Genomic DNA, 26,395 nt, shown 5'->3' on the forward strand with positions numbered 1-26,395 from the left:
CAGCTTCCACTTATATCCTCCCTCACACAGCCACCAAATCCATCATTCTGACTTATGTTTTTTTACTTGACCTCAAGAATCTTTAGAACAAGGGGAAAAATGTATACTAAGAGGAGATAATAGAAAACATTTTATTTTGTCATTTGAAGAATGGTCCAAATGTTAAAATGTAATTTATAGATCTTTATTCCATGTAAACAAAGTGAACCATCAGCTATGGATGTCACAGTGTTAGACATGTATGCATTTTTTCTTCCATTCAGTAAAGCACAGTGTATATGATACACTTAATGTATTTAAGATCAGTTGTAGCACTAGTTATAAATACATTTGTTTACAGGATAGGTCACTTAAAATTACTGAATATAAGTCCCAGCACGTGTGATGTAATTAACACATTACATAAAATATTGTGGCCGGGCGCGGTGGCTCAAGCCTGTAATCCCAGCACTTTGGGAGGCCGAGACGGGCGGATCACAAGGTCAGAAGATCGAGACCATCCTGGCTAAACCGGTGAAACCCCGTCTCTACTAAAAAAAAATACAAAACACTAGCCAGGTGAGGTGGCGGGCGCCTGTAGTCCCAGCTACTCGGGAGGCTGAGGCAGGAGAATAGCGTGAACCCGGGAGGCGGAGCTTGCAGTGAGCTGAGATCCGGCCACTGCACTCCAGCCTGGGCGACAGAGCGAGACTCCGTCTCAAAAAAAAAAAAAAAAAAAAAAATTGTATTAGGGTTCTTTAGAGGTGCAATACTAATATTATATATGCACATGTGAAAGGGAGTTTATTAGGAGAATTAACTCACATGGATACAAGGTGAAGTCCCATGATAGGCCCTCTGCAAGCTGAGGATGTAGGAAGCCAGTAGTAGCTCAATCCGAGTCCCAAAGTCTCAAAAGCAGGGGGGCCAGCAGTGCAGCCTTCAGTGGCCAAAAACCTGAGAGCCCCCTGGCAAACCACTTTGAGTCCAAAGGCCGAAGAATTTAAAGTCTGATATCCAAGGGTAGGAAGCATCCAGCACAGGAGGAAGATGAAAGCCAGTCAGCAAGCCAGCTTCTCCCACCATCTTCCACCTGCTTTGTTCTAGCCATGCTGGCAGCTGATTGGATGGTGCCCAACCACAACCAAGGTGACTCTTCTCCCAGTTCACTGACTCAAATGTTAATCTCCTCTGGCAACGCCCTCACAGACACACCCAGAAACAATACTTTACCAGCTATCTAGCGATCCTTCAACCCAATCAAGTTGACACCTGATATTGATCATCACAAATATACTTTCCATTTTACTTGGACATAATATAATAATGTTATTAAAATATTATTGCAATTAGTATCTAATATTGTGCTAATATAAATGAAATTTTATTTTTAAATATATTTTACAACTTTGAAAATAAATATGGATTAATATTTCCAAGTATTAGCAATAAGAGAAAAAATATAAACACACTAACGTAAGACATAGTATTAGCATTTCTTTATATGGAAATGTTATGTAGGTTTTTTAGTATATTCCTCTGATTGGAAACTATATACAAGATTGCAAATGCAGGGCAAAATGTCACTGCTGGTTTATCCAGGGCCCATTTCAGGCGAGAGCATTTTTTCTTATTTGCTTGGTTTCAGCCCAGAGTGTTTCTCAGTCTGGCAATGCTGACAGCTGTCACCAGTCTTCAGTCAGAAGTGGAACATTATTTGAAATGCTTTTCACTTCCACCGAAATGTATGACCACTATAGAAAGTTTGGAATATAGAAGAGTATAAACAAAGCCACAATATTTCATTATTGAGATATAATTACTACTAACCTTCATTTTTCTTGTATGTTTTATATAAAGTGGTTCAAATTAAAGGGCTTTTTCCTTAGAATCATATATGATGATTTTTAACTTTAAATTTAATTGAGAAATATTTTAATCATATATTTAATGGGGGAAAAAATAGCACTTGGTAGAAAAGTCACCCAGATGTCATGAGTGTTATTTTTTGTCATATTTACTTTAAACTGTTTTCGAGGGAGAATGTTGCAGAAATTTCTGAGCTTCACCTTTTAGACAAATTTCACTTATTTCAATCATGGTAATTACCGTGACAAATTTTGTCAGTTTTCTCTGCCTAGACTTACAAAGTTATCTAATTGCTTTATGCTAAGAGTATTACAGGACATTGCCTTGTAATTGTGAAACACTTATATAATTAGTATCATACAGTATCCTAATTTAAACATTCTTTTTTCAGTTAATCCAATTTATACTTGCTTCCCAGTGGACAAATGTGAGTATTTCTCTAGGTATAAAATAGTAAAATATAACTGCTACTTTATATAAACATTGTAAAATGTATTGCTTGTGGCCAAATTGTTCTCCAAAATAGTGTCCAAATTTTCAATTTTATGAGTGTTCTATAGTTCTGCTTTCTATACATTGTCATCAATAGCTGGTATTAAAATAATTACTTATTGATTACATAATTACATATTGATTTAAAAGTACAATATTGCTGTATATTTTTTTTGTTGTTTTATTACGTATATTTTAAGCGTAAGTGAATAATAAAAGTACAACTATCCAAATACTCATGACCCAAATTCAACAATTATCATCATTTTACCACAATGATTTTGCCTATCCTCCCATTTTTTTGAGATATTTTAAAGAAAATATACTTTTTCTCGACACATCCTGTCATTTCTAATACCAATATGCTTCAAGTATACATGACTAAAAATAGGGCATGTTTTTATATAACAAGAAGGAAACGTTCAATGACCAACAAAATTGGCAATACTTTCTCATTATCATCTGTTGCTCATCTCTACATTAGTATTATTATAATACAGTACTAATGCAGTACGTATTATACCTTATACAGACTAATTTTTTATAAATCCATAAAAATGCAAATATAAAAACAGTTTTGTAAAGTCATGACCCGAGCAATGCCCACATTTTACACTAGTTCTACAATATCTTAAATCTTTCTCAATCTAGAACAATATCTTTCCTATACTCCTTCTTTTTTTGATGTGTCAAATAAACTAGATCAATTTTGTGGTAGATCAATGCTTTTTAAAATTTATTGTATATTCAGACCTTGTGGTAAGTGTGATAAAATGCAGACTCAAAGTAGGTACCTGTGAAGAAGCTCAAGATTTGGCATTTGTAGTGAGATGTTCCTATTCCATAGATTACACTGTGGGTAGCAAATCTGTAGAAAGACAAAATTTGGGCTTAAATGATTGGTTCTTTTTACTTTGTTTACTTTGTTTCCCATTTAGTTTGTTCTTTTATTACAGGTTAATTTCCTGTAACTTGAAAATTAGCTTTCAACTTTTTTTGGTAAAATAATTTATAGGCAATGTTCTTTATAAAGGTCATATCATAACACATCAGAAGCATCTATTATCTGTTGTTCCACAGTTAGTTGTCTAATTTGTTTCTAAAGGTTTTGACAAGTGAAGATTTTTAACAACATTAATGAAGTATAATTGGCACAATAATCTGCATATACTCAAGTTGAATTGAATGTTTGACATATATCTGCTTCTGAGACTGTCATCACAATGCAGATAATAAGCGCACTCATCACTACCTTCAAAAGTCTCCTCGTGTCCCTTCATCATCCTTCCCTCCCATCCTCATTTTCCCACAGTTCTTAGTCTGATTTCAGTCACTGTGATTGTTTTAAATTTTCTAAAATCAGATGCAAAAGGAAACATACAATCTGAATTTGTTGGCAGGCTTGTTTTATTCATTATTCTTTTGAGATATTACTGTATCAGTAGTTCATTTCTTTTCACTGCTGAGTATCATTACATTGCATAGACGTATTACACTTTCTTAGTACATTGACTTGTTGAAAGACATTTTACTTTTTCCAGTTTTTGTCTGTTACAAATAAACTTGCTCTGATATTCAGGTAAGCATCTTCATATGGAAATAATAATTTTATTTGTCTTAGGTAGATATCTAGATAGATATCCTAGATACGTACCTAATATCTAGAATGGCTGGATCTTATGGTAGGCATATGTTTAACTTTGTAACAAATTGCCAAATTGTTTTCTAAATACTCATGCGATTTTACATTCACACTAGCAGTTTTTGAGAGGTACAGTTGCTCTATATTCTCTTCAATACTTGATATAGTCAGTCTTTTAATTATATTCATTCTAGTAAGAATTTACTGGTATCTAATTGTAGTTTTAATCTGCATTTACCTGTTGAAACTGAAGACGTTGACTATCTTTTTTTAAACTTATTTTACCTGTCAACTCTTTGTGATATGTGTCTTTAAATATTTTGCTTATTTAAAAAATTGTATGACTTTTTGTTTCCAAGTTTTGAAAGTCCTTGTACATTCTGAATACAAGATATATAATTAACGAATACTCGCCCAGTCTGTGACTTGTCTTCTCATTTAATTATCATCTGAGGTAGACCACATAATGGCTCTCAGAGATATCAAGGTCTTCACTCCTAAAACCAAGACTGTGACCTCTGTAGATAAATATGAGATTCAGTTAATGGTCTTTAGATAGGAAAATTATCCTGGATTATCCAAGATGACTTTGAAGGCAATTATAAGTGTCATTATAAAAGGGAAAAGAGGTAAATTTGACACAACAGACAAAGAGAAGCCAATGTGAAGATAGAGAGAAATTTGAAGATGCTTTGCTGCTGGCCTAGAGGAGGGACATGAACCAAGGTACGCAAGGAATAGAATACACTTTGAGGAGCTGGAAAATGTAAGGAAATAGATGCTCCTCTAGAGACTTGATGGAAGAACGACCTTTCTGGCACCATGGTTCCAGTCCAGTGAAATTCATTTTAAACATCTCCCCTGTAGAACTATAAGACAATAAATGTGTATCATTTTAAGCACTGAGTTGTGGGAATTCTTTACAGTAGCCATGGGATCTGATACAGAGATTATCTCAATTTTGATACGGTCCAGTTTATCAGTTTTTAACATGTGCACTCTTGATATTGTTGTAGGAAATCTTTGCTGAAGAAATTACAAGTATTTCATCTAAATTTGTATTCACTTTTTGTGACCTTGTGCACGGTAAAGTATGGATCAAAGTATCTTTTTCTCAAGTGAATACTCAGGTGTTTTAGCACAAAGACTGTTATTTCTCCATTGATTTGCTTTTTGAACTTTTTCAAAAATCAATTGATTACATAAATGTAGGTGTATTTGTGCACTTTGTGGTGTATTCTACTAAATTATTTGTTGATCCAATACTTTACCATAATGATTACTGTAGCATTATGTCTTAAAGTCAGATGTCATAGTCTTCCAAATTTCCTCTTCTTTTAAAATATTCCTTAAGTTATTCTAAGCCCTATGCTTTTGCATATATAATTATAGAATGAGCATGCAAGTTTTATAAAAATACCTGTTTGAAATTTTATTTTATGTTTTAATTTTAATTTAGCTGTATTTTTAAAATTGTGTTTATACAACACTTTGGAGAGAATTGACATTTTTAACCATTTTGAGTTTTCTGGTCCAGTATCATAATAAATATCTCCAATTATATTGATTTTTCTTGATTCCTCTTAGCAGTATTTTATAGTGTTCAATAGAGAGGTATTGCATATTTTTTTGGTAGAGTTATGTCACAATCTTTGAATTCTTTATATTATTATAAAATGTACTGTTGTATAAATTTTAAATTTTGATTATGCATTGCTAGTAAATAGAAATATAATTTTAATATTGACCTTGTATCATCCAACCCTGCTAAAATTACCTGTACATTTTACCAGTATTTTTATAGATTTCATAAGATTTTCTATATGTGTAATTATGCCCTGTATAAACATATTTTTATTTCATCTTTTTAATCTAGATGCTTCTAATTTCTTATTTCATTGGATAGAATTTTCAGTATAATGTTGAATAGAAATGAATCAATTTGCATTATAGATTTGTCTGTTTCTTCTTGTAATACAATAAGGTTTTATTTCATCTTTTATTTCATGTATTTTGAGGCATTGTTATTAAGTGTGTAAACATTTAGAATAGTTGTGCCCTGTTAATGAATTGACATAATTCTTATAAAATGATATTGTTTTATATTATAAAATGGCTTTATCATTTATAATTATGAAATGACATTGTTTATCACTTATAATTATGAAATTTATTATTATGAAATGATATTGTTTATCATTGCTAATATTCTTTGCCCCAAAATCTACATTATCTAATATTATGGCCATTGTAGCTTTCTTTTGACTAGAGTTATCAAGATATGTGTTTTTCATTCTTTAAATTCTTACCTACTGAACCTTTATATTTTAAATCATTTCTAAAGACATATTGTTGAGTCTTTTTAAAAATCTAATAATCTTTATGTCATACTTTGTTTTTTTATCCCATTCATATTTAGTGTGATTATTATGATGATTAATATTAAACATACCACTTTGTTACTTGTATGTTTTTTTCACCTGTCTTTTGCTCACTTTTTTCATTTATTTCTTCTTTGGATTGAGTATTCTTTAGGCTTCAGTTTTATCTATTTTGTAGCCTGTAGTAAATTCTGTTGCTTTATTTTAGTAGTTGCTTTAGATTTGTTGTATGCATATGTACCCTTATTGTAATCTATTTTAAGTTATATCATACCACTTTATATATGGTTTATAGAGCTTAAAATAGCATATTCCTAACCTTTATGCTATTAATTTCATACATTTTACTTCTACAAATGATGTATGCCCCACAATCCTTTGTTATTATGTTTGCTTTAACAGCCAATTATCCTTTAATGATAATAAAATTAAAAAAGGTCTTTCTATTTACTGATATGCCTTCCATTTCTGGTGATTCTATTTTTGCATAGATCCAGATTTCTTTCTAGTATTATTTTATTTATTCTTGAAGGACTTCTTTAGTCATTTATTGTATTGTAGTTCCCCTTGTGTGCTGATGCTGTACACCAAAAAGAGTCTTCATCCCACTTTCCTTTACCAAAGATTAGGAATATGGCTTTGGGGTAACAAATGTGATTTGTTCAGGCCTGGCTATAGGCAGCTATAAAGACTTGACCTGGCAGTACAGTACTCACTGTGAAAACATTCCCTTGTCACACCAGATTTGATGCACAACCAGTGCACTGCACTCTCTGGAGGGAGTTGCAGTCAAGGAGACTGCCCCTTCTGTTAGGTCACGCTCTTCTGTGTTTACATTCCTAGCCCCAGGGTTAAAGTGTAAGAGGGCTTTATCTGTGGCCTTGGACAGAGCTCTTTCTCAAGAATTTCTGATGAGATTTCTCATCTGATGCATTTCTCAAGCATCTCCTTATCGACTAAAGTGGGTGAAACCTTGAAGACCGTTTCCCACTCTGGCAATGTACTTAGTACTTTTTCACTCTTAACACTCCCCTTGCACTCCCCTGACCCCAGAGTCCATAAAATTGACTTAGTTGCTTGTAGCACTACCATTATAATGGAGTGATCCACACATCTGTGCTTATCCTCTGATTCAATTAGAGTGTTGTTCCATGGAGGAAATGGAAAAAGGAGATGCAACAATTTCTTTGGTTTTAACTTCTTGCTTATACCATTGCAGTAAGTGTCTAAAGGCTTACCTCTTTAACTTTTTACTTGTTCTTTGAATTAGCTTCTCCAATACCTGACAGCTCAGTTTCTTCTCTTTCAATTCAGCTGATCTCTTTATAAAAATCACTGTAGTAGTTTGAGAAAATCTCACTTAAATTGATTTCTTTTCATTTTCAATACTTTAAAAATGTTTCTGCACTGTCATTTGGCATGTATTGTTTGAGATGAGACATCTGCTATCAACTTCATCTTTGTTATTCTGTATATAACATGTCGTTGACTACCTTTCAGATTTTCTCATTATTAATGGTTTTGAGTAATTTAATCATGATGCGCCTTGGTATAATATTTTTTAATATCTGCGCTTAAGTTTTGTTAAGCATTTTGCATGTATGAGTTTCTAAATTTCATTGGTTCTAGAAACTGCAATTGTACATAAATGAGAATATTTGAAATTGTCTCACAACTCAATGATAGTTTGTTCATTTTTAATTTTTTAACATTTTCTCATTATGTTTTTTCAGATGATTTATACTTCTGTCTTCAATCTTTTTTCTCAGTGTGAATAATATGCCATTAATCATATGCAGTGTATTTCATCACAAACATTGTAGTATTATTCTCTAAAAGTTTAATCTTTATTTTATTTTCAATTGTTCTACTTAACACGTTCAAACTTTCTTCTGGTTTCTTGAACATATATTTTGTATCCTAGTCTACTAAAGATGTCATGCAATGGGAATTGGCTATGAATATGTTTGATGAATATTTTATATTACATCTAATCAAGCCCCTAAACATTTATTTAAAACATGGAGGATAAAGAAACATACTGAATCACACAACAGTGATACAATTATCAAAATTCAGACTATGTGAAACTCTATAGGACAAATAACCTTGACTCTTCAGCATATAAATGAAAAGAAAAATTAGAAACAGAGAGAGGAAATCTGTAGACCAAATGAGACTTGAGAAATGTATCAAAAAACTGTATTGTGTGAACATATTTAAGTCTTAATTCAAAGACAAAGATTTTTAATTTGAACACTATGAATATTTTGTTATATTAAAAACTTTTTCTTAATTTTAAACTTTGACTTTGATTTTTAAGGGTGTGTACGCACACTTATGTAGCATTTATACTTGTGTATGTTTGTGTGTGTGTGTGTGTCTTCAGTGGTTAAAATATGAATTTGAAATTGGTTTTAATATTAAAAAGTGAGCATGAATAGAGATGACGCAATATTGACCATATGTTGGTAATTACTGAAGCAGGGTAATGATACTTAGGTATTCATTACACTATTTTATCTATCTTTATATGTATCAAAATATCATAATATAAAGTTCACAAAAATTATATTCACTGAAACACAGCCAGCTAACTTCATATCAGTGTTGGTGATAATTTGCCAAACTTATAAAAAGTATCTTTCTCATGAATAATATGGTACCAGTTCCAAATATTGTTATTCATCAGCTTCCGCAAATACATATTTTAGCAATTTCTAAAGCACAGATTTATCTGAATTTCAAATACGTAACATAAAGATAAATTTCACCTTTTTCACCTCAGCTGAATTTCTCTATGACCTTCATTAAGTAAACTTTTAACAAGGAGTACATCTGCTTAAAGGGAGTACACCGGGACCACAGAATCCCTGTGTACTTTCTTAATTAGGTGTTTTTTAACAACTCTTCTTAACACGAGCCAAAGACCTAAAAAATCTCTAAGGAGTCATTCAAAAATACATGCAGAAGATTCAAAACATAATCATGCAGAAAAAGTCCTAACATGAACTCTGGCTTTTCTGTTGATTATATTATATTAAACTCCATTGTGAAGCTTACAAAATTATTTTTTTTTCATGGAAGCCAAGGAAATACATCAAATTTGGCTGGATGTAGATGTTGGAAATGCAAAACTATTAAATTACATGTAAGGATTAGAATTACCCATCATAAAGAGACAGCCTTGGTCAATGGAAAGTTTAAATGTAAAACTCAGTAGGCAGAGTCTTTTATTTTAGTATTTAAATAATAGAAGATACATCTCATATCATTCTTAAATATTATAAACATTCACCCATTCTTACCCAGGCACTATAATTTTATATTTATTGTCTTAAGATGATTTTTTTGTTAAGCTGATAAACACTTCTTCCCCATATCTTTGAAATTTAAAAAGAGTAAATATCTTGCACAAGCTTTCTACTTAGTGTTTTATAGCATCAGTATAACTGATTATTGAATTCACCAGTTTTAAGCTGAATTGCCATTTTGTCTATTTAATTCCTACATCAAATATCATAATTTGGGAAATTGGTTGAGGAAGCTTATCTCTATCAAATATAAAGAGGAAAAATATGACATTTTTTCCTCCTGGATTGACTGTTGCTTTAATAAGATAGTTTGAGTTTTACTGAGAAAGAATGGAGAAAGTAAGCAAGTCAAATTAAAAGGAAGTCTATCTCAATGTCAGCTGTCAATCAAGGAGACTCCCAGAGCAATCTTTCAACCTTCAGGCAGATTTATGACTACAGTTTAAAACTAGCAGTGCCTGAGTGGAAATTTATAATTATTCTAATCAAATTATTACTGAGCTACAAAATATAATTAGCCAGCTTAATTGGAAGATAAATTAAATGTATATTTTTATTCCATTTTTGTCATATGCAGAAGTTGTAACCTGTCTTTAGTAATTATGTGAGAAAATGTTATTTTAAAATGTCAAATTTTGTTTTGTTTCTGACACTTTAGGTATATAGAAGATACACAAGAGCAAAAAAAAGATTATAAAAGAAAGCAAGATTTTTGTTTGTGACATCCTGTTTCTCTGAAGAGTAACAGTTGGAATCAAGAGTCAACACAATGAATTGTTATTTACTGCTGCCTTTTATGTTGGGAATTCCTCTCCTATGGCCTTGTCTTGGAGCAACAGAAAACTCTCAAACAAAGAAAGTCCAGCAGCTAGCGGGATCTCATCTGAGAGTGAAGCGTGGCTGGGTGTGGAACCAATTTTTTGTACCAGAGGAAATGAATACGACTAGTCATCACGTCGGCCAGGTACTTATTTATTTAAAATGTTACAGTAAATAGCACAACAATGTAAATAAATATGTTGGAGAAGTTTGGAGATTTGATGAGTTCCACATTTTGACAGTGAAACCACTGAAAAGCTTCAAACATCACATCAATAATTGTTTCAGATTTGCAAGCACCTAAAACATCCACTAAAATCTTGAAGAGGGATAGCTCTGGTTTTTAAATTTCACGTTAGTATCCCTTAGGAAAATGCAGCCCTCACTTTCAACATCTGGAAACTTGATGGTGTTATTTTTGGTAATGGATCTAAGCAGTCACAGTGAGACAAATATCATTTACCAACAGTATTTAGCCTGATTTTCTATTACGCTAAGTAGCTGTTGATTTACCCCTCATTCATTTTTAATGAAGCAGGTTAATACCATATTCTTTTACAGTTAGGTAGCTTCAGGAGCCTACACACTTCAATTGATTAGTAAAGTAAAAGGAATATTATGTTCACTTTCTTAAAAGAATATATTTTAAGAACAATTCCTTAATGAGACAAAGCAAATTCTATTTATGTTTTTGGTTTGTATTTTATTATTTGCTTTCCTTTAAACAAAGGTGATTACAGTATCATGTCCTTTTCCACAAGACTTTTTCTCTAGATAAATGAACTAAGTTTAACTGCTAATTAACTGGCACTAAAATTTAATTGGGCCCAAAGGGTGAAGCACTCAAAATTTATTAACTCTCTTTTTCTAGCCCTTTCAGGAGAGCTGCAGTGTTAGCATGGGATCTGAATTCCACAGAACTTCACCTATGTTATCAGCCAAATGTATATGAGTACATTCAACCAAAACCTTAGATTAGGATTTTAGGCAAGTATTTCCAAACGTGTAGGGAGGAGGGTGTATTGTGAACACACACACACACACACACACACACAAGTTATAAGTAATACTTCTCATCCCCTTTTATTTTTGACTTGAACTGCAGGTAAATAGTATGCACAGTTGGCACTAACAAGGTCCACAGTTAGGTGCTGACTCGGTAACCGAGTCTCTGGATACCTTTACAGTAGACTGCACAGAGCACCAAAAGCTGTCCCATCACTGAATGGGGTGACAGGCTAGAATCAGCTGTTGACTTTTAGTAAATAAGGTGTTGTAGGAAAGTGCATCAGTGTAGTTGGAACACAGGCTACCTCTGGGGCTGTCTCATTTTCCAGTTTGTTTGTTTCTATGCCCCACGTGAATCTCTGGTTACCTCCTTTCTCACAGTGATTGGTTTTGCTTATTTTTCCGCTCTATACAAATATTTATGAAACTACTCTGAAAAATGGTTTTCTGCTACACGAATTCATCAAGTTAAAACAAGCAGATCACTGATTTCAAAAAGAACAATAATGAATGTTTAGGTGCTTGTCAAAAGAGTTAGTAAATATACAATTTAGCTGATGTATTCAAGATAACTCTCTTTGATCCATTTGTTTGAAAAATGATTAAGATTGGGAAATACAATTAAGTGAAAATTGGAAGTGATGTTTGTTTAGCAAATCAATAGTAGCAGCCTAATTAGGAAAATATTTTTGGAATAGAAGTATAGAAAATTGTATAATACTAGAGGCCATTTGACTGAAATGTGTTTAACATATGCATTTTGTGACACTAAAAGGCAGGTGTTCAAGTAAGCTTTTTCGTTTTTGTTTCTATCTTCCCTTAAATCTGGGTCTTAAAAATGTCAATCTCACTTGTCTTTGAAAATTACACTGCACATATACTTGCAATATATTTATTTATTACTAAACTTAATTTATCTTCATTATAATGTCAAATACATTATCAAACCATATTGAAATGATATCATTTAAAAAATATGAGCCATACATTGCTCACTTGATATATTGATTTGATTGTATAATTATTTTCCTCAATTTATTACATCATTGAATAAAGAATTTCTTTTATGAATAATTAAGAACTACCAAATTAAAAGAGGTATTAGCGGAAAGACAATCTGGATGTTATTTTTCTCAATTTGTTTTGTTGCATGGCATTGATATTTGGCACATTGTTGAAATTCAAAATTAGTTACTGATACCTTTAGATTTTCTCCACAACCACATAGAAAGTGTATTAATTTATCCAGAATAAGAAATTATAACTTGAGCCATCAGAAAAATCATGAATTTGTTTGCAACTGATTTCATGGTTATCTTTGTAAATTTGTAGAGGAACTCTTACTTTGAATAAGAGCATTTTCATAAATGGGGGATCAAGAAAATGTGGATTCACAATTAGGGAACCATGACATACTTCTCCTAGATACAAATAATTTAGATATGAAAAGCTATGCTATCATTTTAACTATATCAGAATTAGACTTTTTTTGTTACAGATAAATTAAAAATTCTAAATAATACCTCAACAGTATGAATGATGAACAAATTTACTTTGCTTTTGAAAATACGGAAATGAGTGCACAGGCTGAAAGTGTGTATTTGATAATCAGGTAGAATAGATTGAGAAGAAAGTTTTATACTTTCTGGCTAAAACCCAAGGGCTAAAGAACATGTAACTGAGTTGTTGTCAGTGGAAAATCTGAAATGTGACAGCCTCATAGAAGATTTGATAGCCTCGTGGTGTAAATCCTAAATCTACACAATGATCATGTGACTCTGAAAAAAGTTTGTAAAACAAAATCTCACTTCTCTATAGAAAAATTGATCATATCAATAATATGTATTTCATAGTATTGATATGAGAATTAATTTAGAACACTAATAAAAAGCAATTTATAGATTTTATGACAAATAATAAGTACCTAAAGAACAGTCAAGATTATTTTTATCTTTATGAACCCTAATTTTCATCCGAATATTTTCTTGTTTCCATACATTTCCAGCTAAGAGACAGAACATCAGTGTTTAAATGTCACCAAATTATCTTTCTATCTGTCTCTAGGATCCAGTCTAGTATAAATATTTGCGAGTATGGTTTTAGTGACTGATTATGTAATTATAAATCAAAATTGGACCAACTATGTTGTGCATAACTTACAAAAGAAGCTTTACTGTCCAATTAGTATTGTTTCTGTTAAGAATAATGAAATTTGTATAGTTCTTTATACTAAATATTCACTCTCCCCTCTCCCTGGTGATAGATTTTAATCTTGACATTTAATATTTTACCCCATTTAATGTAATATGGAAACAATATAAAATCATTAACTTGGAGAATAATTAACGTACATAAAAAGAAAATCTTTATTTTGATTTGCCCATTTCAGATGTTTGGAAACTAAATGATCCCTCTTTCCATTTGCAGCTAAGATCTGATTTAGACAATGGAAACAATTCTTTCCAGTACAAGCTTTTGGGAGCTGGAGCTGGAAGTACTTTTATCATTGATGAAAGAACAGGTGACATATATGCCATACAGAAGCTTGATAGAGAGGAGCGATCCCTCTACATCTTAAGAGCCCAGGTAATAGACATCACTACTGGAAGGGCTGTGGAACCTGAGTCTGAGTTTGTCATCAAAGTTTCGGATATCAATGACAATGAACCAAAATTCCTAGATGAACCTTATGAGGCCATTGTACCAGAGATGTCTCCAGAAGGTATTGCATATTAATTTACATCAAAGATATATTAACAATGAAAGCAGGTTTAAAATTTCAAGGATATGTTTTGAAGTAGATGATTTAAGGTTCTATACTAGAACTTCCTTCTACAAATATGTTTAAGTAAAATATTTGAAAAATTAGACTATGCATAAAAATTTTGAAAAAATGATACTACATATTAATGTTATTAAAATACCTCAATCTTCACAGGAGTAAAAGAAGTTTAGACATGTTTATTTGAGCAATTCATAAATTTTTTAGCTTGTTCATTTACTAGGTTCTTAAGTACAAGAATTTCTTTTTCAAAACAAAATATATTTTTGTATTTCATAAAAGCAAGTAAGCTAATCCTGCAAGATATGCATATAAAAATAGGAAAAGTGAATTTATTAGACTCTACTGTATATATCAAAACCATGAAAGAAACCACTAAGACATGTGCATGGCTGCATTTATTTGAAGATACTTTTCAAAACCCAGTGTTGTTGCTGTTAATATTTTTAATATAATGCATTTAGGAGAGAATGGTTTCCGTAAGATAGAATAAGAGTTGACTGTCTTGGAAATTAGAAATGTCTTTCCAGTAAAGGGGAAATTGTGATTATGCAAAACTTCTCTCAGTCATTCACTCAAAAAATTTTTGTAGCACAATATAATGGCATGTTTAATTAAAAAATGTACTTAAGAGTGACAAATAAATGTGGTTTGGTAATGGCCATTTTAAATTATGGTAACATGTTTGTAACTACTTTACCTCATTACTTGATTCATTAGTCAATGATTTCAAAAATACGTATTTCATCATAAAATTTCCTGATTCTTCATTTTTAACATTCCAGGTAGGGATTTAAAGATGTATTTCTACATTGGTTGGAACATAGGTCTTTAAATACAGCAGAAACAAATTTGCCTGTGTAATTTATATATCAAGACAAATTATTATTGGATGTAAATAGCAGTTTAAATTCCTCTGTTTTGGTAGCTAGGCAAAGAATCATTTCATATTCCTCCTCCCCTCCTCCTCCTCCTCCTCCTTCTCCCCCTTCTACTCCTTTCCCTTACTGCCCTCCCCTCTGTCTCCTTATTCCCTCTCTTCCTCCTTCCTCCCTCTGCTTCTTCCTTTTCTTCCTCCACAGCTGCTGCTGCTTCTGCTGCTGCTGCTGCTGCTTCTGCTGCTTCTTCTTCTTCTCCTTCTCCTTCTTCTTCTCCTTCTTCTTCCTCCTCCTCTTCTTCTTCTCCTAGCATTTATTACGGACCTAACATGCTAGGAATCTTCCTTTGAAACTATAGATAAAATTGTAAAGGAGATAAAGGAGTTAGCTGCTAGTATGAAACATATTTTAGTTACATACAAATAAGAAATAGTTATTTTAATTAGAGGAGGTAATATATGATCATGTATAGTATAAAAGTGTTATGTATGGGTGAGGTATGATGATTATTAATTGTCTGGAGGAAATGGGAAATTTTAGGAGGTGATATTTGAGGTGAATTATACGAAGAGGCCGTCCATGCCACACTCGAGGAAAAGAGAATCCATAGTAGAGTGCTCAGGACTGCATATATCAACATGGGAATCATCGACATACAGCACGCATGTCAGGCATGACAATGAATGAGATCCCTTTGGCAGAGAGTGTAGCTGGAGAAGAGAAAAGCATCCGGGCTGACTTGACTGTTAAGCAAAAAGCAGTCGGCAAGCAAATTAGATGAGTGGGATTGGCGAGTGTTGTAGGAAGAAGGGAAAGATATGAGAAAAAATGTTCCAAAAGAAGAGATCCCTTAACCATGTGGAATGCTGCTGTGAGGCTAAGATTAAGGCAATGTTGACTTTTGATTTGGCGAGTTGAAGACTCCTGGTTTTTTGATAAGTACAGTGGTTTAATTTGTGCTATTACAGTATGCTGAAGACTGTTGTATGGCATAAAAGGAAGAATAAGAGGAAGTAATGATTTAAGCCAAGTCTAAAAGGTGTTATGCCACAGGGAGAAAATGAAATGTGAGACACTAGGTAGAAAAAGATGAAGGTCAAGAGGATTTTTTGCTTGTTTACAACTATTCAATTGTTTTTTTAAGAAAGGAAAATGAACAGCACAGTTATATACTATGGGGAATGATCCCAGAGAATAATATTTTTTGAAGCAAAATAAAAGGGGTATAACCTCTATAAAATTGTTCTTGGGAAAAAAAAAAAAAAAGAAAGGGTCATGGAATCCATTGTACTTATAGAAGGGACAGATCATAGATTAACGTATTTGTTCATAACAAATCAGTTAATAAACATTTCTATTTTATCAGTGAAGCATAACACAAAGGCAGTAATTGAGAGCGCATGGGTAAAATTTTAGTTAGAGAAGAGGAGCTACAAAACAGCCATTTTACAGAGTTGGGTAGTGAGCCCGCAAGAGAATTATTGGTATCATGGTATCAGTGCAGCCCCACTGTAGGTGTTCAGAGGGATTGCAAAAGATGGTTTGGTCTATGCAATATCTGGCAACTACAGATCTCTTTGTGCATTGCAATTTGAGATATACGTACAAATTTTATTTTCAATTTGTGTAATCAGTACATACTGTATGAATGCCAGTTAGGGTCCAGGCTGTGTATGAAATCATGCAAGAACTAATGAGCACTTTGTATACCTTTCCATGAGAGGGAGAGGCCAACTGAGTGATGGTCAGCTGCTATTAGAAATGTTATATAATATGGAAATAGGGGAATATTTCTATTGCTTTGCCAACCTTCTAGCAATGGTTTCCTTCTGAAGCATTCATGCATTTTTGTTGACTGTGAAGTAAATAAATCAATTAATAGAATTATATGTGATTTATCTTTTTTCTCAATCTCAATATTAAATTAATGTATACTGTGGATTATATCACCTAAATATAACTTTAATTCTTCGCTATCTTCCTATATCCACAGCTTAAGTTTTTTAATATTGACCTTAATTCCAAATTTCCTAGCCAGCTACTTTATTCTTCAAAACAACTGTTGTAAACATTTTACTATTTCTTTTTCTTACATATATTTCTGTGGTATTCAAGTGAACTGCCTATTACTATATCTGAATCTGCACTTGAACTCAGAATTTGGTTTGAATTACTGAAAGGAATCCATATTTCATTATGTCATGAGATAAAATCAAGAAAATTATTAACAACTTGTTGCTTATTAAACACACATTTATTTACAAATAATGATGGACTTTTACTGATGGCATTTATATTTGAAATGCAATTACTTTCAAACTAGAACTTTCAAGTAGAATTGATTTAAGACATTATGTTTTCCCACTTGTCATTTTGGATTTGCAAAGTTATTATTTTTCTGCCATACAAAAATATAAGATTTATTAGACCACATGTAATAGAATGACTGAGGTTTGCAAGGATTGAATAAATAAATGAATGGGTACCTGGGTGGACAAAAATGCTAAATAAGAGATTAGAATAGTTTAGGCTGTAAATAGAAGATATCAGGAGATGTGTAATTCAGGGAAAGCATTCTGAAATTGTATCTGAATAGCCAGCCAGTCTATCATGTATACAATCTTCATTTCAATAATAGTTGCTAGTTTTACCTAAAACCTTATAATGTCAAAGAAAAGAAGGGGCATTTAAAATACATGTAATATTCTACTTAATAAACAGTTAAGACAAAGCACAGTTGGGTAACTTACCTTCTGCAAGTCCTGTACAAAGTCCTGTTAAAAGTGAAACATGCTTTAGCCAGTTACATTACATGGAAAATAGCCATAATAAATAAATATTGATATTGTACACATTATGAATGATTAGTGTTAATACACTTTATTTGTTTATATGTTTGTGTATGTGCAAATGTAAAAGGAATATTTAAAACCTCACTTCTTTAAAATTTAGTTTCACATATTTCTGCCTAAAAAAGCAAGTAAGATATATTGTCTAGTAAAAATATTCTCTATCCACTCTCTTTGGAGCTTTTCCAAATAAATATCCTCCACCAAATTTTTCATAGCTGTGGTCACTTAGGGCATCATTTTAATATTAGCAAGTGTCCAACAGTCTTCACACTTGCAATGACCATTTACTTTTATTTTCAAAACCAGATGCTTTTGAAAATGAATGAGAATAACTAATGAGTAAGAGTCTGTTTACCTTACTATTTAAGGAAGCTTATTATGGCATTTCAGATTTTAAATTCAAATATAGTAGGTTATAATGATCTCTGTAATTATTATACAATATTTTAAGTTGCATTTTTTGGAAGAGCATACAGAAAATTTAATATTCTTCATCATCAATATGACACAGTATGTCATAAAGGAGAAGTTTTATAGAAATATTAAATTCACCTTAATCTTTGTATTTAAAATCTATACAAATTTATTTTCAGTTAATTCTCAGGAAAATAAAAATCATTAATTTTAAAAATTCATCACATTTGAAAATTAGATTCCATAAATCTCTTGCCTTTGGGCACATGTGTTGAATATGATTGAGACTGGGATGAATTTCTCTTCTTATTCTTCTGAATATATTATTGTTTGATTTCTTAAACACAGTCTAATTTGTTTTACTTAAATTCCATGAACTCAGATTATAAAAAGTAGAGGTGTCAAAAATACAGCACAAAAATAATAAAAATGACGTAGCTTTTAGGTGACTATGAACAGAAAAATTAAAAATTTGAAGAATGCTTTGCCCAGTTAAGATGACAAGTGGGAAAATATTATCTGTTTCTTGAGTTTCATCTCGAGACTTTAGGTTGTAGAGTAATTGCAACTCAAGTATAAATGCAGCAAGAATGGGTCAATCAGTACTGGTAGAAAAATAATTATCCTTGTACTAATAAAATTAGTTCCCAATGTGAAGCAGTGAGCAGATACACCTATAAAATTATTATGTCATGTATTTGATCACTTGATCGCCTATTCATCTTGTACCTGTTTTATTGTTGCAGAAATTACTGATGCAGAGTGTGGATCACTATAATATTATTTGATTTGCATTGCTTTACAGTTGACAATTTTACAACCCAATATCTCAATAAATTTGTTTCAGATTAATCAAAGTATACTTGTACTAAAACTGGATGTAAAAATAGCTTTTCCATTACATTTTTATCTACATTGTAAGAAAAGAATAGTGAGTCTTCTTACTATTGAATTCAAAGCCAATAAAATATAACATACTAAAGTAAATATCATTTTGAAATCTACAGCTGAAATCTTAGCATTCAAACACTATACTGTACTGTGGCAACTGTACTTTAGCATTCCATAATAAATGTAAGCTTTAATTATAAAATGCCCTTGCCATAGGTTGCTAATTTCTCTATTGCCTACATAATATCTAAATCAGTCTGCATGTGAAAATTTTTCACTTTTTATGAGTTTTTGTTTGTATGCCTCCCGTAATCCCCAGTGGATAAAACATTCTATGTGATACAGGGGAGGACATCATTCAATAAAGATTTGTAAGCCATGTTAAACATCTGCATGAGAATAGTTAATTCCTCAGGATAACTCCTGGTTAATAATAAAACTTACATAACTCAGCAGAGACGGAGTCACACTACCTTTACCTCAGGTTTTACTCACTGATGGCAGAATACATCTGATGTTTGGATAAATTATTATTGATGCTTCCATTAATGCTCTCAATCTTTAAATTTTCTATGTAGTTTTATACAAGTTAGCACCTTAAAACATTACCAGAATGCTTCATTTCACACACACACACACAAAATATTATCTTCTGTTAAGATGCTATTATCACACTAAAATTTTCTGTCATAAAAATGAAAAATATGCCAGTAAATGCAATTTCTAGAGACGACCAAACTAACACTTTCCTTTCAAGCATGTGTACAAGTTTACATCCTGTGTCACCTACGTCAGTGGTCCCCAACAACCAGGCCACGGACTGGTACTTGTCCGTGGCCTCTTAGGAGCCAGGCTGCACAGCAGGAGGTGAGCAGCAGGGAAAAGAGCTAAGCCCTATTTGTATTTACAGCCGCTCCCTGTGGCTTGCATTACCACCCGAGCTCCTCCTCCTGTCAGATCAGTGGCAGGATTAGATTCTCACAGGAGTGCAAACCCTATTGTGAACTGCACAAGTGAGGAAGCTAGGTTGTATGTTCCTTATGAAAATCTAATGCTTAATGATCTGTCACTGTCTCCCATCGCTGCCAGATGGGACTATCTAGCTGCAGGAAACCAAGCTCAGGGCCCCCCACTGATTCCTCATTACGGTGAGTTGTGTAGTTATTTTATTATGTATTACAATGTAGTAATAGTAGAAATAAAGTACACAATAACTGTAATGCACTTTAACCATCCCCAGACCATCCCCATGCTCACTCCCCACTCTCACCATGGAAAAATTGTCTTCCACGAAACGGGTCCCTGGTGCCAAAAACGTGAATGACCACTGACCTATATTACAATAAGTTTCTGCAAAGAATGTGACTGATAAAATAAGCAAAGCCAAATATTGTGTTGAACTTATTTTTATAAAGACCTTTTGCAATGAAAAGTTGCCAAGATTCGGAAACTAGCTAGAAATACATAATTAATGTTTTAAATTTGCAATCATGAAAAGTCTCTGCACAGTAATACAAACAATGTCAACTATCCACACAACAATGGAACCCAAGATGATTACAGTAATAATTATATTTGTATGTTTATTATCAGAATAAGTGAACTGATACGCTACTCTAATTAAAATACGATTCTAAGAGAATTTGTTTTTCTAAGTACACTTTTGTTCACTTAGAATGGATACAAACTACAAGTCGTTTTGATTATTTGCATTTCCAAATACCACCGCCACCTCTGATCCAGCCACAGTGACCCCACTCAGGGTTGCATGCTGAACTTTGGACCCTTCAGTCCCCCAAAAAAGCGTTTTCTCACTCTCTGTTTGCATTCGTTGCTAATTTGATTACAAGGATCTCATTAATTTAAACTTTTCAGAGTTCCCATCATTTGGTAGTTACCCAATTCTGCTTACCGGATGGTGTATTGGGGGAAATAATAGGACTTAAGGCTGTGGCAATTCAATGTACACAATTTGTGCTACATTATTTCCATTTTGTGTGCTGTCCTAGTGGTCATTTTATATTGTCACTGTTGTTTTAAGGTAGAGTGAGGGATCAGATCTCCAGTTTTACCCAAGACATACCTGCTTTACTCCTATTTTTCTGTCATCATGTCCTAGAATCATTTGTCCTGGATTTTCTGTTTTTCAAAATGACTATTATTAAGTCATTAAAATAAGCTAGAGTGAATTTTGCAAACATTTCCTTTGTACTTGTAGCTTCTTCCATGGAGTGTGAGAAACAATGTGTCAGACAAATGAGCAAAAAATAAACTTCTCTTAAGACTTAGTTAAATCTGAAAGAAGGACAAGGGATAACACAAGGCACTGTATGATAAAATAGTTAAACTAGGAAACTCATTAAATGATGTAAATACTGATGAAGAATATTCTTCTGGTTCTATATTTAATGTTAAAATCTTTTCTAAAAAGATTTTATTTTATTTTCACAGTGCTGATATTTTTATTGAGATTGCATTGAATCTATAGTATTATTTCAGAAGAAGTGACAAGTATGTACCAAAAAGTCTTCTCCATTGATTAATCTTTCTTAATTTATCTAATTAATATTATTTGTTGTAGAAGTCTTTTTATTATTATTATTGTTATTATTATTATTATTATTATTATTATTATACTTTAAGTTCTAGGGTACATGTGCATAACGTGCAGGTTTGTCACATATGTATACTTGTGCCATGTTGGTGTGCTGCACCCATCAACTCGTCAACACCCATCAACTCGTCATTTACATCAGGTATAACTCCCAATGCAATCCCTGCCCCCCACCTATGATAGGCCCCGGTGTGTGATGTTCCCCTTCCCGAGTCCAAGTGATCTCATTGTTCAGTTCCCACCTATGAGTGAGAACATGCGGTGTTTGGTTTTCTGTTCTTGTGATAGTTTGCTAAGAATGATGGTTTCCAGCTGCATCCATGTCCCTACAAAGGACACAAACTCATCCTTTTTTATGGCTGTATAGTATTCCATGGTGTATATGTGCCACATTTTCTTAATCCAGTCTGTCACTGATGGACATTTGGGTTGATTCCAAGTCTTTGCTATTGTGAATAGTGCCACAATAAACATACGTGTGCATGTGTCTTTATAGTAGCATGATTTATAATCCTTTGGGTATATACCCAGTAATGGGATGGCTGGGTCATATGGTACATCTAGTTCTAGATCCTTGAGGAATCGCCATACTGTTTTCCATAATGGTTGAACTAGTTTACAATCCCACCAACAGTGTAAAAGTGTTCCTATTTCTCCACATCCTCTCCAGCACCTGTTGTTTCCTGACTTTTGAATGATCGCCATTCTAACTGGTGTGAGATGGTATCTCATTGTGGTTTTGATTTGCATTTCTCTGATGGCCAGTGATGATGAGCATTTTTTCATGTGTCTGTTGGCTGTATGAATGTCTTCTTTTGAGAAATGTCTGTTCATATCCTTTGCCCACTTTTTGATGGGGTTGTTTGTTTTTTTCTTGTAAATTTGTTTGAGTTCTTTGTAGGTTCTGGATATTAGCCCTTTGTCAGATGAGTAGATTGCAAAAATTTTCTCCCATTCTGTAGGTTGCCTCTTCACTCTGATGGTAGTTTCTTTTGCTGTGCGGAAGCTCTTTAGTTTAATTAGATCCCATTTGTCAATTTTGGCTTTTGCTGCCGTTGCTTTTGGTGTTTTAGACATGAAGTCTTTGCCCATGCCTATGTCCTGAATGGTACTACCTAGGTTTTCCTCTAGGGTTTTTATGGTATTAGGTCTAACATTTAAGTCTCTAATCCATCTTGAATTAATTTTCGTATAAGGAGTAAGGAAAGGATCCAGTTTCAGCTTTCTGCTTATGGCTAGCCAATTTTCCCAGCACCATTTATTAAATAGGGAATCCTTTCCCCATTTCTTGTTTCTCTCAGGTTTTTCAAAGATCAGATGGCTGTAGATGTGTGGTATTATTTCTGAGAACTCTGTTCTGTTCCATTGGTCTATATCTCTGTTTTGGTACCAGTACCATGCTGTTTTGGTTACTGTAGCCTTGTAGTATAGTTTGAAGTCAGGTAGTGTGATGCCTCCAGCTTTGTTCTTTTGACTTAGGATTGTCTTGGAGATGCGGGCTCTTTTTTGGTTCCATATGAACTTTAAAGCAGTTTTTTCCAATTCTGTGAAGAAACTCGTTGGTAGCTTGATGGGGATGGCATTGAATCTATAAATAACCTTGGGCAGTATGGCCATTTTCACAATTTTGATTCTTCCTATGGCAAACCAGATTCAACAGCACATCAAAAAGCTTATCCACCATGATCAAGTGGGCTTCATCCCTGGGATGCAAGGCTGGTTCAACATTCACAAATCAATAAACATAATCCAGCATATAAACAGAACCAAAGAGAAGAACCACATGATTATCTCAATAGATGCAGAAAAGGCTTTTGACAAAATTCAACAGCCCTTCATGCTAAAAATGCTCAAGAAATTCGGTATTGATGGAACGTACCTCAAAATAATAAGAGCTATTTATGACAAACCCACAGCCAATATCATACTGAATGGGCAAAAACTGGAAAAATTCCCTTTGAAAACTGGCACAAGACAGGGATGCCCTCTCTCACCACTCCTATTCAACATAGTGTTGGAAGTTCTGGCTAGGGCAATCAGGCAAGAGAAAGAAATCAAGGGGATTCAGTTAGGAAAAGAAGAAGTCAAATTGTCCCTCTTTGCAGATGACATGATTGTATATTTAGAAAATCCCATTGTCTCAGCCCAAAATCTCCTTAAGCTGATAAGCAACTTCAGCAAAGTCTCAGGATACAAAATTAATGTGCAAAAATCACAAGCATTCGTATACACCAGAAACAGACAAACAGAGAGCCAAATCATGAATGAACTTCCAGTCACAATTGCTTCAAAGAGAATAAAATACCTAGGAATCCAACTTACAAGGGATGTAAAGGACCTCTTCAAGGAGAACTACAAACCACTGCTCAGTGAAATAAAAGAGGACACAAACAAATGGAAGAACATACCATGTTCATGGATAGGAAAAGATTTTATTAGTGTGCATGTATATATTATTTGTGTTTTGTTAGAAAAGTATAAAATGGAGAATTTAATTTTTGATTCACTAATGTAGTGAGATCCACTCTGCAAGTATTAATGCTATGAGAATAAAATGTTCATCAAATGAATGAAGAGAGGCAAAGAGGTTAGAAATAAATGACCTGTACCATGCTTCATGTTCTTATCAGATAATGCACCCTAAATATGCTACCTTACTTCAGTAGAGTAAGAACAATCAATCCATCCTGGGAAGAGGAACAAAAAATATGTTTAACAAATTGAAAAAGAGATTTGGGCATTGAGAAAAATATAAAATGCGCCAGGCCTAAATATATGTTTTCCATAAATATCATATACATATATTTGCCCTGATTCTGAAATTTTTGCTTTTCCCTCTTTTTCTTTTTTTCTGAAAGTTTTATTATTTTAATATTTATATTCTTATGTTTCTTATTATTTACCTTTCACATTTGGATCTACAATCTGTTTTACACTGATATTTGTGAATGGTTTAAAGCAGGTGCCAAATTTTATATCCCAAAATTGGTGTTAGATAGATGGACAGATAAATGGAGATATCAAACTGACCCTACAGAATTTACTGAAAAGTTTCCCTGATGTCCATCTCTGCCACCTTCTCATGAAAGGGTTCCCTATATTTGTATAATCTTATCTCTGATTCTCTAGTTGGCTCTACTAGCTATTCATTGCTCCAGGGCAAATATTATTGTCTGAACTACTGTAGTTTTGTCCTAGGCGTTTGCTCCTTATTAGTGCAATTCCTGTAGGTATTCTTCTTCAATAAAATTGCATTACAGAAGTTGCAGTGTTCAGACCACGCCATTGCACTCCAGCCAGGGCGACAGAGTGAGACTTCATCTCAAAAAAAAAAAGACAAAAACAAAACAAAGCAAACAAACAAACATAAAATGCCTTGGCCATGCTTGGTCCTTGTTTTTCCATACAAATTTTATTTATTTTTTAATTGTCTTTCCGAGTTAACCATTTATGCAATTTACTAGGATTTTGATTGAGACAGCTTTTAAGCTGTGTATCTTTTTTATTTTTAAGTAGTCATCTAATTCCTAAATCCAGTATTTTCATGTTTACCTGTGCCATTAATTTATCTTTAGTTTTTTTACAGAGGTTATGATTTTTGTTTAAATATTCCTGAATATTTTATTTCTTTTCATATATATTATATATTTAACTAAAATATGTTTCATGAATATATATACCAGAGTGTGTGTGTATATATATTCATATGTTTTAAAAATTCACTTTTATATATCCTTTGTGTTCCTGTTGACTTGTTAAATTTATGAATTTAATATTTTTCTGTAATTATATGCATATTTTATTTGATTTTCTAGCAAAAAAATATTATTGACTTTAATTATTTAATTTTATTTATTTTTTTCCAATATTTATTTATCTACCTATCTATAAATGCGTTACAACTGCATGGTATTGTCTCATTGCATTGTCTAGGAAGTTCAGTGCAATGCTGAAAAAAAAATAATAGTGACAGAAAAACATTTTTTTCTTTTTATTATTGCAGAGGAAAAGTTTTAACACTTCACAATTAAATATAATTACTGTCAAGGCTTAAAAGCATTCATTATCAGATTCAGAACGTTTCCTTTCATTCTTAATTTTTAAAAAGTTTTTATTGCAAATGGAAGTGGATTTTTAGATGTACTTTATATGTTTTTGTAAATTTTTCTCCATTTATATAAAAAATTGAAATATATTTTCCATGGAAATACAATTTTAAAAGTTTCAAGAGGATACAGATATGGCCTTTATAAACAATGGTTCTTATGTAGAATAGTAGCCATAATATTTTAGAGCACAACAGCAATTCATAGTGATGAGTGGGTTGTTTTTAGGAAATGGGATGACCGGGGATGGGAGCCACATTTCTCATCAACCAGAGTCAGAGTGATTCTGACAGTAAACAGTAATCAGGACATGAACAGAAGTAATAATTACGTAAGCCTAGAAATCCTCCAGTA

At 32.7% G+C, this 26,395-nt stretch overlaps 1 protein-coding gene across 1 annotated transcript in view; it reads left to right on the forward strand.

Annotated features, from left to right (window-relative positions):
- CDH19 (cadherin 19) overlaps positions 1 to 26,395 on the forward strand; it is a 107,292-nt gene that overhangs the window by 21,927 nt on the left and 58,970 nt on the right. The window contains exons 2-3 of the mRNA XM_073006245.1: positions 10,336 to 10,641; positions 13,932 to 14,226. Of these exons, the coding sequence (XP_072862346.1) occupies positions 10,447 to 10,641; positions 13,932 to 14,226 (490 nt within the window). The 5' untranslated portion in view covers positions 10,336 to 10,446. The remainder of the gene's footprint in view (positions 1 to 10,335; positions 10,642 to 13,931; positions 14,227 to 26,395) is intronic.

Source organism: Chlorocebus sabaeus, chromosome 18 (assembly GCF_047675955.1).
Source record: "Chlorocebus sabaeus isolate Y175 chromosome 18, mChlSab1.0.hap1, whole genome shotgun sequence".
NCBI lineage: Eukaryota > Metazoa > Chordata > Mammalia > Primates > Cercopithecidae > Chlorocebus > Chlorocebus sabaeus.